The 20,277-nt window shown below is 42.8% G+C and overlaps 1 protein-coding gene across 1 annotated transcript in view; it reads right to left on the bottom strand.

Moving 5' to 3' along the window:
* Positions 1 to 20,277, bottom strand: part of ARHGEF18 (Rho/Rac guanine nucleotide exchange factor 18) — a 272,094-nt gene that overhangs the window by 161,015 nt on the left and 90,802 nt on the right. The window contains 3 exon segments of the mRNA XM_075283699.1: positions 756 to 861; positions 3,945 to 4,016; positions 9,182 to 9,226. Of these exon segments, the coding sequence (XP_075139800.1) occupies positions 756 to 861; positions 3,945 to 4,016; positions 9,182 to 9,226 (223 nt within the window).

The raw sequence follows: 20,277 nt of genomic DNA on the forward strand, positions 1-20,277 counted from the left end.
AAGCGCACCCTCGGCTCTGATGTAGCAGAGCCGAGGGTGCACAAGGGTTCAAGTGCACCCTCGGCTCTCCTACATCAGAGCCGAGGGTGCGCTTGAACCCTTGTGCAGCCTCGGCTCTGCTACATCAGAGCCGAGGGTGCGCTTGAACCCTTGTGCACACTCTGCTTCATCAAGCTAATAGAATGCATTGGCCAGCACTGATTGGCCAGAGTACGGAATTCGGCCAATCAGCGCTGGCCAATGCATCCCTATGGGAAAAAGTTTATCTCACAAAAATCATAATTACACACCCGATAGAGCCCCAAAAAGTTATTTTTAATAACATTCCCCCCTAAATAAAGGTTATCCCTAGCTATCCCTGCCTGTACAGCTATCCCTGTCTCATAGTCACAAAGTTCACATTCTCATATGACCCGGATTTGAAATCCACTATTCGTTTAAAATGGAGGTCACCTGATTTCGGCAGCCAATGACTTTTTCCAATTTTTTTCAATGCCCCCGGTGTCGTAGTTCCTGTCCCACCTCCCCTGCGCTGTTATTGGTGCAAAAAAGGCGCCAGGGAAGGTGGGAGGGGAATCGAATTTTGGCGCACTTTACCACGCGGTGTTCGATTCGATTCGAACATGGCGAACACCCTGATATCCGATCGAACATGTGTTCGATAGAACACTGTTCGCTCATCTCTAATAATGAGAGACTATTGAAGGAGTCAGAGAGCCCAGCCATTATATAACATTTTACATCCATATTGGTACCTTATCCTTTTGCCAGGATCCAGTAACCCTGTTCTTCAGGGAGCTAAGCCTTCTTTTCACTTTTGTCCCTCTTTCCACTTTTTCCGGTTTTCCTGTATCCTCTGAACTTTATATGGAGGAAAAGTAATGAAATATGTAAGCCAGGTGCAACAACTAGTCGATGTAACATGCATAGAAGTTCTCCTGAGTTTTGTTACGTATCAATCTTTCTAGGTGTTGGACACTCTGCTCAGTAAAATAAAATGTGTACTGAAGTAAACTACTCCCTCCCCATATTGAACTGCCACCATTGCATTACAGAACACTTTACAGTGATAAACAACATACCTTTCCTACATATGCCACCTATGTAGATTTGGAGAAAAACAACTTTGAAGTTTTATAAGGCGGTTGGTGCTTTGGGGGCAGGCCTTCAACCCAGGTAGAACTGCTATGGCTGCTCAAGTAGGATGGCTGATGTTATATATGATAAAATCAATTCTCACTGCACAGGATGGTACAGACAGATTTTTTTAGGAGTCTGAGTGGCAAGAGTACTGCTCCAGAGAGCTAAAGGCCTTCCCTCAAGTTCAGTAACTGTCTCAGCTTCAAATATGTTTTTCTCCAAATCTACAAAAGTTACATACATAACAAAGGTATGTTGTTTATCACTGCAATGTGCTCTGTAACATGGTGGTGATAGGTGGTAATGCTTAGGGAAGTGGTAGACTCCCTTCCTGACTCCAAATCTGGCAAGCAGTACAAAATCCTGGATCAACTTGTCTTTGGTAAAATCTAAAACCTTTAACCCTTAAAGTGGTTGTCCAGGATAAAATGATCTTTCTTATCTAAGCTACCCACCCTCCAAAATCTCCCCCATCTACCTTCTTAATTACTTAGAGCTCCAAAAATGTATATATTTACTTGATTGCTGTTGCACTCATGTGACCACCCCAAGCACATTTTCCGTTTTTCCAGTGACATTCCGTTTCCCTGTTTCCAGAAACAGAACATTACCAATACTAACCCACCCCCATTACCCCATCTTCCTGTCCGCCCAGAACAAGTGAAGTCCCATCTCGAGAAAACTGCGACAGGAAGACGGGTGAGTATGATAGGGTGGGGGGAGGAGTTGAGTTAGTTAGGAAGGGCTAGTAGAGGTGGGCTAGCCAGGGAAACAGGGGGTGTGAGTGAGAAAGGGAGGGTGAGGGAGTCAGCTGTGAGTGAAGCACAAGGCATCATGATGTTGTAGGAAAACAGAACAGGAAGCTACCCATATAAACAAATGCAGAAGGTGCCAGGAGCTCATCATATTAATAGCACTAACAGACCTTTTTGAAAAATTATTTTTTGCCTGGAAATACCCTATAACATTTATTCTTGTTCTGAGGTCCAGAACAAGTATGTATGTGTTTCACTGATTCACGTCATTCTACATAACTTAAAGAGAGTCTGTCAAAACAACCCAACGCATCAACCCAACCTTGCAGTTATGGTCTCCTGAGGCAAAAGTTGTTTTTCCCTTTTGAATCAGTGACTCCATTGCCGAAATACCATTGTTTTTGTCAAAATGTAAATGAGCCTTTGGGGTAATGAGGACGTTTCTGTTGCTTGAAACAGATAAGTAGCAACTCCCTTGATGCTCCCAGCTTATTGGCATATTGACAAAAACATTTTATTTAGGTGACCCTAACATATCTATCTGTGAGTCTTGGTTTATATGCTCAGTTAGGGTGACAAACTCTGTTTAAAGGGAGCATGGAGTGTGGCTTTGTTGCTCTGCTAAGACCCAGTATCACAAAAAAGACAAAAATGTGTCAAAGAGGATATCTATAATGCTTAGAATTTATAGATATCCTCTTTGACACATTTTTGTCTTTTTTGTGATCCTTTATACAAGGATATCTGGGGTACATTTCACACAGCGACTATCTGCTAAAAACCCACACTGTTCTAATATCTCCTTCCCCCCTTCCTTTCTTTGAGTGACAGGGTTGGGGAGCTATGCTAAAATCTCACCTTCTCCTGTCACTCAAGGAAGAGGGGGCTAGGGAATATTAGAGCAGTGTGGTCATAGAGCCCTTTTGCATTGGGCCCTATGGTAGCGGGGGCACCTTTAGACAGTGGGACAGCCCTGCATTTTCTGTCCCACTGCCCAGGGCAGCAGGTCGGGTCTGCACCAACTCATCAGCATCCAGAGAAGTTGAAACTAGAGATGAAGCAGAGAGCTGTCCGCTCCCTGCTTCACCACCTGGCCACTGTCTTTGCTCCCGGTGTCCTTGGAGCAGCAGTCGTAATGTAATGACGTCACAAACATTGCGCCTCTTGCTCCTTGAAGACTCTCGGTGACAAGAGTGAACGGGGGAATGGGAAAGGTGAGTAATACATTTTGTTTTTTCTTTCATTATATACAGTGTATACTGTACAAGCAATCCTGGGAGGGGGGCGTCATAATGTGGGGGCAACCTGAGGGGTGGGGGGGACATGATACTGTGGGGTCAACCTGAAGGGAACATGACATTGTGGAAGCCATACTGTGGGGGAACATGATACTCTGGGGGCTAAAGCAAAGTTTTATTAGAAGAACAGTATTTTTTTCTTTTTCATGTTGTAATTTATGGGGGTTTCTAATATATAAGCCTTTAAAATGCTCTTCAGAACTGAGGTGGTCTCTAAAAATGGGTTTGGAATGTTTTCTTGTGAATGTGAAAAGTTGCTGTTAGACTTGTAAGCCTTCTAACATCTAAAATAAATTCAAAGACAATTAAAAGATGGTGCCAATATAAAGCAAAGTATATAAACTATAGTGGATTTTATTGATGAATTATGGTGATATGGTGTGACTGCCTAAAAAGCAGACCATTTCACATTTTGAAATTTTCTAATCTTTCCACATTTTTACCAAATTTACTATTTTTTTTTATAAAAAAAAGTGAAAAAAATATGAACCAAAGTTCTTATATAAGCTAAAATTTGTCATGAAAAAAAATCTCTAAATTATTTAAGTTAAAGCGTTTCAGAGTTATTACCATACAAGTGACACATTTCAGTTTTGAAAAATAGGACTGTCTTTGGTTTTTTGACTGTCTCCTCAATGGGTTATTATATTAGTCTGTGTACCTCAAAAATACCTACTTATATATAGTAGTATACTGTAGGTTAACAAAGCTTATTGGGCAAATGATAGATTTCCCCAAATAAATTACTCACTCGTTTGATAGAAACTCAAACCAGGTCAAATTCTGCTTTGGCTCACTGTTCCCTTCGAGTTTATTTTTGGTTCTAAACAGATAAAGTAGAAAAATTACATTTCATAAATCTTCATACTAAATCTTACCATATCTTCTAAAAACTATGGAGAGGAGAGGGGGAATGAGATAAAATAAAAAATATTGTGCAGGCAATGGTTCATGCGACCACTGTGACCAGGCTCATGCAATCACTTTCTTCAGCAATGTTGCGTTTTTGGTGATGTATTAACAATGACGTCACCTGAGGCCAGTTATTGGCTGCAGTGGCCATCTGAGCTACTTCATGCCCAGCCCAGCCATTGCCTGCACAAGATGGGAGGAGGGACCTGACATCGGAAAAGAGAACAGGGGTAGATGAGTATTTCTTCTCTTCTAATTTTAATCCACCCATGTACTTTCCTGAGTCTTCCAGTTTTCCCAATGAACCCCCTTTTTTTTTTTTATAAACTGTAATTTTTTTTATTAATAAGTAAAAAAACAGACGAGACGTCTTCTTGCCCAAAGGAGGCAGATTAAGTAGATAGGTCATAGGATCTAGCGGGACTCCCTGGATGAAGAGGTCCTCAGTAAGGAGTTGCAACTTCAGTCCAATAAGAACGGATACTAGGGCAGAAAATATGGTGAACCGTTCCAAACGAGGCTAGCACGAAGAAGGAATAGAAGGGTTAAGAGTATGGAGAAGCGCAGGAGTATGATCTCACAACATGGGAATCTTCTACTGAGTCTCCCATAGCATAACACATGAGGAAGACTTCACAGCCTGAGACCACATGATCTGCCATTGCTCCCGAGAGATCTGTGTTCCCAGGGCCTCCTCCCATTTGGACATATACCTATGAATAGGGGAAGGGCAGCCTTACGGGGAAGAAATAATACTATATATACCGTATTTTACGGACTATAAGGCGCACTGGACTATAAGCCGCATTGCCCATGAGCGCCTTATAGTCCGTCTCGGTTCATATATAAGGCGCACCGGACTATAAGCCGCAGTCCGGTGCGCATTATATCTTATTGAAAGCGGCGGCAGGCAGACTTTGCCAGCGGCCGCTTAACCCCCCGCGTGCCAGCCGCTTCTATTGGAAGCGCTCGGCAGGCGAGGAGGGGCTCTATCAGCAAAATCATGCTGATAGAGCCCAACCGTAAACGCTAGATTAAACTACCCCCCCCCCCCCCCCCCCCCCGTTTTAAAATAAAAGCCTGAAACAGAATGTGAAACTTACTGAGCGGTGCAGGGTGGGCGGGCATTCAGGCCTCCTCTTCCTCCGATGTTCCGTCCTCCTCCGGCGCTCGCAAGCTGATAATGGCCAAGGCACATGAGCAGTAGAAGCATTATGATATTGCGCATGCGCCCAGGCCATTATCAGCGAGCGCCGGAGGAGAAGGACGGAACATCGGAGGCAGAGGAGGCCTGAATGCCCGCCCGCCCGCCCTGCACCGCTGGGTAAGTTTCACGTTCTGTTTCAGCGTGACAGCAGGGCTGCCGGACACTTCCTATTCATTTCTATGGGAGCAGGCATGCGAGCGCTCCCCATAGAAATGAATGGACTGCTTTTTTCCATTCATTTCTATAGGGAGCGCTCGCATGCCGGCTCCCATAGAAATGAATGGGAAGTGTCTGTCCATTCATTTCTATGGGGAGCGCTCGCATGCCTGCTCCCATAGAAATTAATAGGAAGTGTCCGGCAGCCCTGCTGTAACGCCGGCGTGTACGGCTGTGATACACGCCGGCGTTCGGTAGTGTGAATGCACCCTTATGGTGCCTTTTATGTATGTATGGAAGCGGCACGCAGTCTTTGCCGCCGCTTCCATCCATATATAAGCCGCACCGGACTATAAGCCGCACTTACGATTTCTGAGGAAATCGTAGGTTTTTATGTGCGGCTTATAGTCCGGAAAATACGGTAGTAGATTTAAGGTCCTCAGTAAATAAGCCTGAGCGGCAGAGCTGCTCAAATGCTGTGGGAAGTGAAACCTTCATGAATCCCAACTGTGCCCTAGCAAAGTGGAATATCCGCTGGTAATGAAACCACTCAGTAGCTGGCATACCCAAAGTTGAAATAAAATAACCAAAGGGCCTGAGCTCCAAAGACAAAGGGTCAACCAAATCCGCTATATGGAACAGGCCTAACCTACCCCAGGGGCGCACCATTGCAGAGGAACCTCCCTCCAGGTGAAGCGAATTATAAAGGAAGGAGATCATGGAAGACGACCTAGAGACCATAGGGAATTGTTTGGAACACACAGTCCACACCGCCTTTGTAAATTTGATTGGGCCCAGAAGGGTAACAGCAGGTGAGGGGGGGAAGCGGAACCACAGAGACGCATTTGGGTGGACAAGGGCCAACCAAAGCTTTTCAATTTCCACCCATTTGGTAAAGGCTTGGGGAGCTAATGCAGAAACTGTGGGACTGCCAGCCCCCCCTCAGCCTTGCTTAGCAGCATTATGGATCGGGGAACACGGTGATGCCTGCCGTTCCAAATAAATTGGAAAACTGTCTAATGAAGGGAGCGCAACTCAAATCTTCGGACCGCTACTGGGAGTGTCTCGAAATAATAAAGGAGCTTAGGGAGGAGAGTCATCTTAACCGCTGCTATCCGCCCTAGGAGGGAGATATGGAGAGGGCACCACTTGTCCAAAAGGGAGTGAAGTTCACTAAAAAGGTGAGGGTAATTCACAGAGTACAAGGAGGAGTAGGACTAAGAAAGTTGAATACCTAGATAGCGGAGCGAAGAGTCTCTCCATTTAAACTCGTAATTGGACCTAAGTAACTGCAGGACAAAGTCTGGGATATTAAGTGGAAGGGCTTAACTTTTAAGTCTGGGATTAACTTTATACCTAGAGAAAAAACTATAATCCGTAAGAGTAGTCAAAAGATTAGGAAGAGTAATATGGGGATTGGTAAGATTCAAGAGGACGTCATACGTAGGTCAGCACGCACCAATACTAGCTGGCAAAGTAGAGATGGAGAGGGCCGGGCTGCCAAACGATCTGATAGGGACCGTATTTGGGACCGAAGAGCTGCCTCTCTAGTTAACCGATTCTCTTAAGCGGGGTAGCAAAAGTGATGCAGTGGCCTCTCATCACTGCCTTATGTATCTCCCAAAGAACTGAAACAGATTGGACTGAACCTACATTAGCAGAGTAATAGTCTACAAGGTGTATGCGTAGAGCCTCACAGGACGAAAGAGAATGTAAGAGGGACTCGTTAATGCACCATTCACAACGTCTAACAGGGGTCGTGGAGGGTGATAACGAAATCTGGACAGGACCATGATCGGACCAAGAAATGGGACCAATATCTGCGCCAGTCAGAAGACGAAGCGCAATAGCATTGCCGAAAAAAATAATCTATTCTAGTATGAGTTTTATGGGGGTGGGAGTAAAAAGTGTAAGAACGGACGGTAGGGTTATCAACTCTCCACAGATCATATAGGGCTGCCGATCTAATAAGACGACGAAACTGCCAAGGCGCAACTGGGGGGCACTCAAAGGGGTGTCTCCAACGGACAACCTATCCATCTGCTCAGAGAAAATCATATTAAATTCCCCTCCTAGCAGAAGAGCCACGCCAGGGAAATCACTAAGCCTACGCAAAACCCGTTTAAGAAAGGGAATCTGGGAGGCGTTAGGAGCGTACACATTGCAGAGAACCACAGGGCGACCGTGGAAAAGACCCTCCAAGATAATATAATGACCCCCGGGGATCTAAGTGAGAGGTCGTAACGGTAATGGTGCAGGAGCGGGACAACAAAATAGCTACTCCCTTTCTCCTACGATCATCAAATGCCGAGAAAGCAATAGGACAGGGCATTACGGACAACAATGAACCCTTTTAAGGAGAAGGAAACCACACTGCTAAGAAGCAATGCTTTGAGCCGCTTTTATTTATACAGGCAGGTAATGAAAGAAGCCTTACTTGTGTATGTATCATTAATGAACTATATTGTTTGTGTATCTTTCATTAGTGAATATAGTGTTTATGTATGCGTCATCAGGATATTACTTTAGTATGTGTATATAAAAGTAATATCAGGGGAGTCAGAGGTGAAACAGTTTCGACCTGCTATTGCAAGACCAGATCTAATGCCAAGGTAGACTTATTGCTTTACAACCTCTTTGGTACATGGGAAGAATATGCAAATCTGACTTCCATGATGTAATTAGGATGTCAGTGCCTCAAGTGTGCACACCAATAGAGGGTGCTGACTGAGAATGTGCAAGTCTAATTACATCATGGAAGTCAGATTTGCATATTCTTCCCATGTTCCTTTGCAGTGGAGCGCTCATGGCTTAATAAGACTCCACACACCTATATGGTGGTCTCTCCCTATGGAGTGACGATATCCCCTTAACCTCTTTGGTAGTCAGACATAAGAGAGGGGGAGTTGTGATTGGACAGTGACTTCAGCAGTTCTCTTTTCAAGGCATAGTTAAAACCAGCCATTTTCCAGCTTTCCAAGATGTGAAAAGGAGGAAGAAAGGTTCACTATGGCAAGAGATGTGGCTAAGCACCTTGGAAAATTTGTCACATCTTAGGAGTCAGAAGGTAATTGGGGTGTATCCAGACCATCTGAGTGATCCTCCAAGCATGGAAAGAAAAAGACAGTTATCAGGTGTATTCTGGGTTTTTTTTTCTCCTTTTATTTTAAAAGTTGTTTTGCTTGTTTTGTCATCTCCTATCTTTTTCATATATAACACTGATCCCTTTGGATGTTAAATCATTAAATTTAATGGTACTTTGTTTTTGCTATATGAAACCATTACCTTTTTGAAGTGTTTGAGTCTGACTGCTGGGAGCAGTAGCGTTTGTTTGGGATTCCTTTTGATCCTGATTCTGAATGCAATGCTTGGTAGCGGCATGTATTAGGGCTGAATGGACTATGCTGGGGAGTGATTTACACCGAATTTGCAGCGTGAGTGAAGTGACATTGACAGCCGCACCCATGTAATGTACTAGGAAGGTCCATATGTGACAAGGCAGCAGCAGCAAATAAATTTCTCAATCTGACACCCTGTGTTTTTAGAATGAAGAAGGGTGCTGTTATGAAGGCTTCTTATGAGGCAACCACTCCTCCTATCCACAGAATTAAGTAATCTGGAAGTATATTGTGTATTGTGGTAAGAGCATCAAGAAAGCAGCTACAGAAAATGTGAATCTTAACATATAATAATCAAAAAATCTGCACACTTACCCGTGATACTGTTTCAGTTCTTGGAGTACTTGTTGTACAAATAGTCTGCAAAAAAGAAAATGTATTTAGGGGCAACGATTTTCTTATAGCATACCAAAACAATTTGAACATTCAGAACAGCAACGTTTTCACACATTTCGTTAACTTTTTCTTTTAGTAATTTTAGTCATTTTTATTCTAACAAGATTGTATTTTCTTAATCATACAATAATTCCATGTCGGGAGTATCAAGCCAACATGAGAGACAAGATCTCAATCTATAAAATCCTTGAATAATTGAGGAACCTCAGAGGAGGTCTGAGTTAAAACCAGATGCTGGAAAATGAGAGGTGGGTGAAGATCAGCATGCTAGAGTAATTGATGTAGTCTCAGACCACCAAACTATGTTGTATCAAGAGGCTTAGAGAATGGGATCAATGGCTAGATGGGAACCATAGGATGGAGTCTATTGGAAAAGTAAGCATCAGTGGATGAGGGGACAAAAAGGCCCTTCCATAGCAGAATAAGACAACATTATTATACATAAAACATGGTAAGTGGGGGCCAGGTTACAAATTATACCATTAGGATCTGGGAATCTGGGAGCTTCACATTACACCTTTGGTAACCAGTTTGTGTTTCTAAAAAAAAGCCTCAGAGAGACAATTTAAAGGGGTCAAATTAAAGGGGTAACCAAGTTTTCCTCAAAATTTGATATGCAAGGTCTTGCAGTTCTATTGCTGTATAAGCTTTCATATATGGTTTCCTGCTGATAGTATCCCCATTATGACTGCAGACTGTGGGCATGTACAATAAGGAGCAATCTGTTTATCTCCTCTATACATTACTGCTATTGGTGGTTCCTTTGAATATAATTCTGCCAGGAGTAACTGTAAAATAGCAAACAACTGGCTGAGAAAAGCCCTAGTGAACATAATATAGGAGGTCCAGTGATGTTAAATTCACCTAAAAAAAAAAAAATCACTGACACTGAAGAAGAGAATTCTGTGCACAATTAGGAAAGGTACTTGCTATCTATTACTAAGATCCAATCAGAAATAGCACAATCAGCTAGTCAGAAGTACATGCACTCACTTTTTTTTGGTAGACAAAATTGACAAAATATCAAAAGTATGCTTCGCCCTGAAGGCTAAAATAAGCTGCATCATAAAGTGGTTATTCAAAAGTAGACAAAGGGAACCCAAGAAACAATTAAATTCATAATCTGAATCTGAGTTTGCCACCAGGACACTCAATATCAAACCAGTCACAGAGCACCATCACACATTTAGATAGCCCAATAAATGCACCATTTTCTCAGACTTGAGCCATTTATTTGTTTTTTTGTAAATGTGGCTTAAGTGTCTTAGGTTTTCAAACCTGAATACAGAGCCCTTAGTGACCACTGGTTATCCTCTTTGCCAACAAATTTTATGAAGGTCATATACATGTGTTTAATGGCATAAGACATTGTTAAGGTTTAAAGGGCTTTCCTTAGTCTGCACTGTAAAGTATTTGGGGAACCATAGTCCATGGGAATGGACTGTGCTTTAACCCTTTCACTGCCAAGAGTCTCTGGAAATTTTGCCCCTCCAGTAGCCAGAGCAATTCTCGTAGTTTTGAGACAGACAAATCAAACCTAAATTGGAACATTAAAAAAGCATCCAACCCCCCATACCTATATATTTTCTTAAAGTAGACACCTGCAGCATTGTCAGAATGCCACTTGGTACTGTATACGAACAGGCACCTTCATGCAATTTTGATTTAAAGTGAATGTTTTATGCAAATGCAAATAAATGTATATTAATTTCTAAAAGCGGAAACCAAACAAAAAATGAAATGCACCAAACCTTCTAAAAATAAGAGTTCAACATGTGCAGAGTTAATTCTTATCACTATAGCCTACACCAGAACTAGAAGGAACAAAATGTTACAAAAGTAGGGACTACACGCCATGAAAAGTAAGTGAACCCCTAAATCATATATATTTTTTGAAAGTAGACAACCTGAAGTTTACTAATGTCTTAATGGGTCATCGATAGCCACATCCACCTTCATGCAACTCTGTGACAAACACGATTTTTTTTTAAATGCACTAAAACACATATTTGCACCTAAAACTCATGTTCAATCTCAGATTCATATACAAAATACATTTAAAATAATAGCTTAAGGTGTAGACTATATATATATATATATATATATATATATATATATATATATATATATATATACAGTCCTATGAAAAAGTTTGGGCACCCCTATTAATCTTAATCATTTTTAGTTCTAAATATTTTGGTGTTTGCAACAGCCATTTCAGTTTGATATATCTAATAACTGATGGACACAGTAATATTTCAGGATTGAAATGAAGTTTATTGTACTAACAGAAAATGCGCAATATGCATTAAACCAAAATTTGACCGGTGCAAAAGTATGGGCACCCTTATCATTTTATTGATTTGAATACTCCTAACTACTTTTTACTGACTTACTGAAGCACAAAATTGGTTTTGTAACCTCAGTGAGCTTTGAACTTCATAGCCAGGTGTATCCAATCATGAGAAAAGGTATTTAAGGTGGCCAATTGCAAGTTGTTCTACTATTTGAATCTCCTCTGAAGAGTGGCATCATAGGCTACTCAAAACAACTCTCAAATGATCTGAAAACAAAGATTGTTCAACATAGTTGTTCAGGGGAAGGATACAAAAAGCTGTCTCAGAGATTTAACCTGTCAGTTTCCACTGTGAGGAAATGGAAGACCACAGGGACAGTTCTTGTTAAGCCCAGAAGTGGCAGGCCAAGAAAAATATCAGAAAGGCAGAGAAGAAGAATGGTGAGAACAGTCAAGGACAATCCACAGACCACCTCCAAAGAGCTGCAGCATCATCTTGCTGCAGATGGTGTCACTGTGCATCGGTCAACTATACAGCGCACTTTGCACAAATAGAAGCTGTATGGGAGAGTGATGAGAAAGAAGCCGTTTCTGCACGTACGCCACAAATAGAGTTGCCTGAGGTATGAAAAAGCACATTTGGACAAGGCAGCTTCATTTTGGAAACAAAAATTGAGTTGTTTGGTTATAAAAAAAGGCGTTATGCATGGCGTCCAAAAAGAAACAGCATTCCAAGAAAAACACATGCTACCCACTGTAAAATTTGGTGGAGGTTCCATCATGCTTTGGGGCTGTGTGGCCAATGCCGGCATCGGGAATCTTGTTAAAGTTGAGGGTCGCATGGATTCCACTCAGTATCAGCAGATTCTTGAGAATAATGTTCAAGAATCAGTGACGAAGTTGAAGTTACGCCGTGGATGGATATTTCAGCAAGACAATGATCCAAAACACCGCTCCAAATCCTCAGGCATTCATGCAGAGGAACAATTACAATGTTCTGGAATGGCCATCCCAGTCCCCAGACCTGAATATCATTGAACATCTGTGGGATGATTTGAAGCGGGCTGTCCATGCTCGGCGACCATCTAACTTAACTGAACTTGAATTGTTTGTCCAAAATACCTTTATCCAGGATCCAGGAACTGATTAAAAGCTACAGGAAGCGACTAGAGGCTGTTATCTTTGCAAAAGGAGGATGTACTAAATATTAATGTCACTTTTCTGTTAAGGTGCCCATACTTTTGCACCGGTCAAATTTTGGTTTAATGCATATTGCGCATTTTCTGTTAGTACAATAAACCTCATTTCAATCCTGAAATATTACTGTGTCCATCAGTTATTAGATATATCAAACTGAAATGGCTGTTGCAAATACCAAAATATTTAGAACTAAAAATGATTAAGATTAATAGGGGTGCCCAAACTTTTTCATAGGACTGTATATATATATATATATATATATATATATATATATATATATATATATATATATATACTATATGTACCGCAATCATCAACTACAACAGGAGCTCGGACTCCCAAAAACACAGAAGAAAGGCAAGATTTTGCTGTTATTCACTAACATGTTAAAAATCTATACTGCACCCACCAAACTGTGACTGTGATACCAAAAGCTAACTTTTTTCATATTACACAGCATACCGTATATAAAAACACAACTTAAAGTTTCATATATACAACCACCTTTATTCAACTCTGCAGCAAACAGAAATTGCAAACATAAATTGCACAAAAATTCAAATTTGCCACTAAAGTGTGACTCAAGCAATCCCTTTCTGCAAACAAAATGTACTTACCAAAAAACTGCAATATGTGAGGAGTTCATACATACCACACATGTATATATTTATAGGGGAGGGTGTTAAAGAAACGCCAAAATCACAGAAATGCGCCAACCCATTTTGTGCAAGCAAATTAAATAGAACTTTACATAAAAATATTATTTTCCATCCCCCTATAAAAAATTTTAGCAAACTATACGTTCATCTCTAGTGATAATTATTATTACTATTATTTTAGCGTGTAACGAATATCACTAGAGACGTATTTTACTCTAGAAAGCTCATGTATGGACAGGACAGGGATTGGATGAAATGTAAACTTTATTCATGACTTTGTGTATATGTTGTGCAAGTGTTTGGTGTGACTTTTTTTTGGCGCTGTGACCTGGACAATGGTAAACGTCTGGGTCACAGTGCCAATAAACTTTCTGGTTATGTTTCAAGGGTATTACATAAGAATACCCCACTAGTAAAGCTCAGGGGCAAATTACATTATAGCTGTATGTGACAATCAGAGGGCAAAAGTATAGTATGTGCTCTGATTGGCAGGAGAAGGGTTAACCCTTTCCCTGCCAAGGACTTCAGCTCTATGTCCTCCCAGGGTGGCACTTCAGTAGCGGAGGACGTAGCTAATACGTCCTCCCTACTAATGCTGATATCTCTGGACTGCCTGAACATATCTTGATGCTTTTAAAATTCATTTTAAAGATGAGAATCTCGTCTTTAAAATGATACTGAGGACTTCATGATAGAATTGATAGTTTTAGAGCAATTCACTGTTGAAAACACTATTTGGCATTGAGATCCAACTGCAGATCTCAATTCCTGACAGTGTTTCAACAGTGAATCGTTCCAAAACTTTAAGTTCTATCATAAAGTTCTTGGTATCATTTTAAAGATGAAATTCTCTTCTTTAAAATGAATTTTAAAGCATGAAGATATCTTATTGCAGCCCAGAGATATAGGGCTTTAAATTGTCCCTCCCCCCCTCATGTCTCGGAAGCATTAGTTAAATTGTAGCAGAAGGGGAGGGGGAGGAGCAGCTTGCAGCGTGCACAGTGATAATGAATGATCATCATTATCTGTGCTAACCTGTATGTGACACCAGGAGGGGGGTGGCAGGGACTCTTCTGTCCCTATTAAAAACTTATGAAAGTGGGAATGCAGAGAGGGGTAAAATGCTGGGTTAAAGTGTGCTACAGGTTACAATATGTTAGATCAGTAAAGGGTTAAATGTACAAATGGTATCAAAGTTATGTGCAATCTATATTTATTTAAGCCATAAATTCAAACTCTGCTATAAAAAAGCGTGTGACTATTAGGGGGTTAAAGAATAACTGTCGTTACACTTTTTTTTTTGTAATTGAATATTTCAAGTGAACATAAAACTTTTTCAGCTCCTATCCTGCCTGGCAAACTGTTGAGAGAAATCTGTCTTCATTGAACACAGGCTGCAGTTCATACAATTCTATAGAGGGGGGAGGAGGGAAGGGGAAGAGGAATAAATGCAAAGTGGGGTAAACAGACATCCTGGAGCAAATTACAGAATGATTTCTCTATCACCTGAGCTTTATTCACGTCTAAACAAGTACTGATAGTACCTGCTAAAAAACCATAATAAAAAGTGTTAGAAATATTACTATGTCCTCTCTACTAGCTTCTGCCTCACTGGGCTCCTCCTTTTACTCCACATGCCCTTCCCATTGACCTCAGTATAATCCGATCTGTGAGTGAACTAAACCATCTTCTCAGTGAAGACAGATCTCTCACTGAACTCGCCAGTTTGGCAGACACGAGGATAGTAACAGGAGATTTTTATGTTATAATATATGTGAAAAAGCTTCTTATATTCATCTGTTATATTCATTTGCAAAAAAAAGAAATTTAAAATGACAGTTACCCTATCAGCAGAGATACTTGTCTCAGGCTGGGTTCACACCATTCGCATTATAGTCTATGAGGTTTATGGATCTGTTCAGGTAAACAGACCCGAAGAACAGAAAACCAAATGCTAGTGTGAACCTAGCATGAGTTGTTTATTTACTAATGTACAGTTAATTCTGGCAGAATTACATGTTAACAAACCAAACTAGTTATCATAGATAAAGGAGTGCGACAGACTGCTCCTTATTGTACACTCCCACAGCATCAGAGACAAATGTAAAATGTGCTGCAGTCATAATAGGGATAGTATTGATTCATTGATAAACAACTTAAGTTAGGGCTAGTTATGAAGCTTAGCTTCCCAATACAAGTAGATACAGCTTATGGGGGAAGCAGGGGGGCAATTGTAATGCAGAAGTACATGATAACTTAAGTGCAGATTAACCAGTGCATTTATACATGGTGCTTAGACAGGTCACGATACAAACAAACAATGGAAGAACACCAGGTAAACTTAGAACTAAAACAACAAGCTTCTGCATATTAACACAGAGCTGCACTGTCACTTACTATCTTAGCAATTATCTTCCTGCAGACCTCCCCCCATCTCTACCACCAGTGCACACTGTCCATATCAGTCCCTCTCTTCTTCCTTCTCCCATGTACAGCTCCAGCTCTCGCACACTTTTCACTCTCTTTAACCACCCCAACCCCTTTAATTCTTTTAGGAGTGAAACAAAACATAAGTGTCCAGATAAATCTCTGAACCACCTTCTCTGTCTATTTTACTCCTACTAGTGCTGGGGACATTTCTCCAAACCCTGGTCCTCCTTCTTTCACTAACTTTTCCACTTCCTGCATACACAGGAGTCCTACTAACCTCATCAATATTCACTCTGTTCCCTCTCCTTAAAATCTACTAGCGTGACTGAATTATAACCACAGTTTACAGCAATAACTGAAGAACTAACAGTTTAGGGAAGCTTCTATTTATCATGTGATATGGAAGGGTTCACTTAGGTTCTCAATTACATTTCGAGGAAGGAAGCAAACACTTTATCATGTATACTGTACAACGTAAGTCTGACACTGTTCTTATATCAGGCTTGGAAACAATGTATATGTTTATAAAATTACTCATGTATTAAAAGACATATGAAAACGAGCAAGACGCTGTTCACAGCATTTACATTGATATTAATATTTATAATGTATACGCAGTAAGTTGACAGTCAAAAAATTTTTGTACAAATTTTTAAGTCTCACCCCTGGGAATTATTTCCTTTGGTGTGATTGTAACATACACAAAATTTTGTATCATTGCAATATAGTTTTGTGATGATTGAGCCACCAGTAAACAAACAATTTGTCATGAATGTCTTGCAGTAAAGTAAATGAACAATTTTAAAGCAGTTTCACAGTTTCAGGTTTTTGGGGTTTTTTTATGAAACACGCTCTATTTGGTTCAGGATAGTCATGGCTTATGTACACACTGGAGAATAAACTGTTTCTGGTCTTCTTGAGTGCTCAGTGATGAATTGAATGTACTCATGAGTGCAATAGAGCGTTCTTCCGTTTAGCATTCTTCTTCGGACTCTCCCATTGACCAAACAGATTCTTCACCTTACTGATCATGTGATATTGTTACCTTGTCAGGATTCTCACTTTTTCCCAGAACCGAAGTACTTCGTTGGCTGTGATGGCAGCACTGGTATATGTTGGTTGTGATTCTGTACAGGAAATAAAACCGGGCCAACACCTGCCAATTTGAGGACAGCTTACAACTGGTAATACTGCCTGCTGTCCCTCCAATTAAACACATTCCTCTAATGTTGCAAGACTCCATTGTCAGGAGCAAGGCTGGAGCCTCCACAGCGCTGTGCGGAGGCTGCCAGCCCTCTCTTTCCTGCACTCCCAAGTCTCCTGCTTCCGGGTCCCTGGAGGCAGGCCAGAATCTCTGCAGCATTGTGCAGGGGTTTCCGGTCTCCTCCTGAGCTGGATGGGGGACTTCTGATTTTTGGCTTAGCGACTGGCCGAAGCCAATTTAAGGCGGGCTCTGGCTCCGGGCCACCGTTGGCCACTCATTTGTACTTTATTGTCCGGTTTGCCTGTGCTCTGAACCTCTTGCCTTGACCTCTGACCCTGCCTTTTGTCTCCTGATTTTTGTATTGTGCCTGCTACAATTTATGACCCCGGCTTGCCTTTAGACCTCTGCTTCCTGACAGGGGCAGATCCAGGGCCCTAACAAAATGGTCCCGGTCAGCTTGGCATAGTCGGGCAAGTGCCGGGGCCCACAGAGCCTCTGGGGGCCCCCCGGCACTTGCCTGTCACGATTTCAGCTCATCGGCGTCCGTCCACCGATGAGCTGCATCGCGATTAAAGCAGGAGCTGTGAGCTCAGCTCCTGCTTTAAAGCTCCGGCCCGGCTTGCGTTTGTAGGCGCGATGACATCATCACATCACGCTTACACACGCAAGCCGGGGCCGCAGCTAAGCAGGAGCTGAAGTCACAGCTCCTGCATCGCGTATATGACTGGAGAGAGAGAGAGGAGCGTCGGGGGAACGATGGAAGGTGAGTGATGGAAGGTGAGTGTAAGTGTTTGTTTTGTATTAAATGTTAAGGTGGAACATAATGAAGGGGGCCCATGAAACTGGGGGGCAAATGAAGGGGAGGGGGGGGGAATGGCATGACACTGGGGAGATGAAGGGGGTGGGGAGAGAACGGCATGAAACTGGGGACAGCGATGGAGGGGGCCCAAAGAAACTGGGGGGCAAATGAAGGGGAGGGGGGAACAGCATGACACTGGGGCAGATGGAGGGGGGGAGAACAGCATGACACTGGGGCAGATGGAGGGGGTGGGGAGAGAACGGCATGGAACTGGGGACAGAGATGGAGGGGGCCCAATGAAACTGAGGGGGCAAATGAAGGGGGGGGGACGGCATGACACTGGGGAAGGGGGTGGGGAGAGAACGGCATGAAACTGGGGACAGAGATGGAGGGGGCCCAATGAAACTGAAGGGGCAAATGAAGGGGAGGGGGGGAACGGCATGACACTGGGGCAGAGCCGGGGGACATTAAACTGTCGGCAGATGAAGGGGGAGAACGTGATGAAACTGGGGACAGAGATGGAGGGGGGACATGAAACTGGGGGCAGAGAAAGGGTGTATATGAAACTGGGGGAGAGATGGATGGGGGCATATAATTTACGGGTGACTGTAGGAGGATTATACTGTGTGGGAGCACATAATAAATGAATGAGAATGGGTGGAATCAACATAAAAGTGGGTGGAGCTAAATTTGCAGCGGCGTGCAGAGCCTCTTTCTACTCTTTAAAAGATTGGGAGGTATGGCGTTGGTGACGCCACACTCCTGCATGACGTCACTCGCTTCATCTGCAACGCACAATGTCTCGACTCCCCCACCTCCTTTACAAGGGGGCCCACTGAGGCTCTGTCACCCAAGGGCCCATAAAAACCTGGAGCCGGCCCTGAACGGCATGACACTGGGGCAGATGAAGGGGGGAGAACAGCATGACACTGGGGCAGATGGAGGGGGGGAGAACAGCATGACACTGGGGCAGAGCCGGGGGACATTAAACTGTGGGCAGATGAAGGGGGAGAACGTGATGAAACTGGGATGGAGGGGGGGAGAACAGCACGACACTGTGGCAAATGAAGGGGGGGAGAACGGCATGACACTGAGGCAGATGAAGGGGGGGAGAACGGCATGACACTGGGGCAGATGAAGGGGGAGAGAACAGCATGACACTGGGGCAAATGAAGGGGGGGAGAACGGCATGACACTGAGGCAGATGAAGGGGCGAGTACGGCATGACACTGGGGCAGATGAAAGGGGGGAGAATAGCATGACAATGGGGCAGATGAAGGGGGGAGAACAGCATGACACTGGGGCAGAGACGGGGGGGACATGAAACTGTGGGCAGATAAAGGGGGAGAATGGCATGAAACTGGGGACAGAGATAGAGGGGGGGACATGAAACTAGGGGTAGATGAAGGGTGTATATGAAAATGGGGAGAGATGGAGGGGGGACATAATTTACGGGTGACTGTAGGAGGATTATACTGTGTGGAATCACATGAAAAATGAATGAGAATGGGCAGAGTCAACATAAAAGTGGGCGGGGCCTAATTTGCTGCAGCGCGCTGCGCGTAGGGCCCCGCCAAAATCAATTGCCCAGGACCCCGCAAACCCTGGATCCGCCACTGCTTCCTGAATACTGATTTTGTACTGCTTCAGCACTCCTTTTACCGACTCAGCCTGCCTGATGTTCTCTTTGGATTTCCCACTGTACTGCGTTTCCCTTTTGTTGACGACCCTGGACCGTACGACTACCCTTTGACTCTCTGCTGCCCCCTGCTGACCACCCACCCACCACTTTCTGGATCTTTGGACCTGCACCAAACCCTGAAGATCCGCTGGTAAGAGTTCTCAGTGTCTGGTTTACTTAGATTTGTGGTGCGCTGTGTGTTTGGCAATTCCTGACCCGTACTGCTCTGCCCAGCAGTGCAGCCAAGTCCATCCCCACCATCTGTGGCTCTGGTGAACACCATTGTGGGATTGGGGTTGGAGTTAGTGTGGCCCGGGGGGTGTCAGACACACAGCGCTGTATTAAGCATTTTGATCAGTGTATCTAGTACTGGTTCTCACTTTGGCTCAGCTGTTATCCTAACAGCTATTTTTTCTGACAATGGTGGCTAAACTTGTGGGCTGCCTAAGTAACAGCCATAAACCAACACTTAAATTAATTTTGGTATGTTGCGGCAAATCACTCTCATATCGCTCATCAAAACGTGCAAATTACTACTATACATTAAAGTAAGTGAATTTCAGGCAACAATTTAAATAGACAGTAGAAAACACATAGTGGGAGTGATGTTGGCTGCTGCAAAAATATTTAGAGATTAGTGTTACAGTGACTAATACTGAATGTTGTAATTTAGCAAGTTTATGTTGATACAGGAAAAATAAACTAATATTAATAATATTAAATATTCTTTACACATTACAAATACC

The sequence above is a fragment of the Leptodactylus fuscus genome, chromosome 1 (assembly GCF_031893055.1).
Source record: "Leptodactylus fuscus isolate aLepFus1 chromosome 1, aLepFus1.hap2, whole genome shotgun sequence".
Taxonomy (NCBI): Eukaryota; Metazoa; Chordata; class Amphibia; order Anura; family Leptodactylidae; genus Leptodactylus; species Leptodactylus fuscus.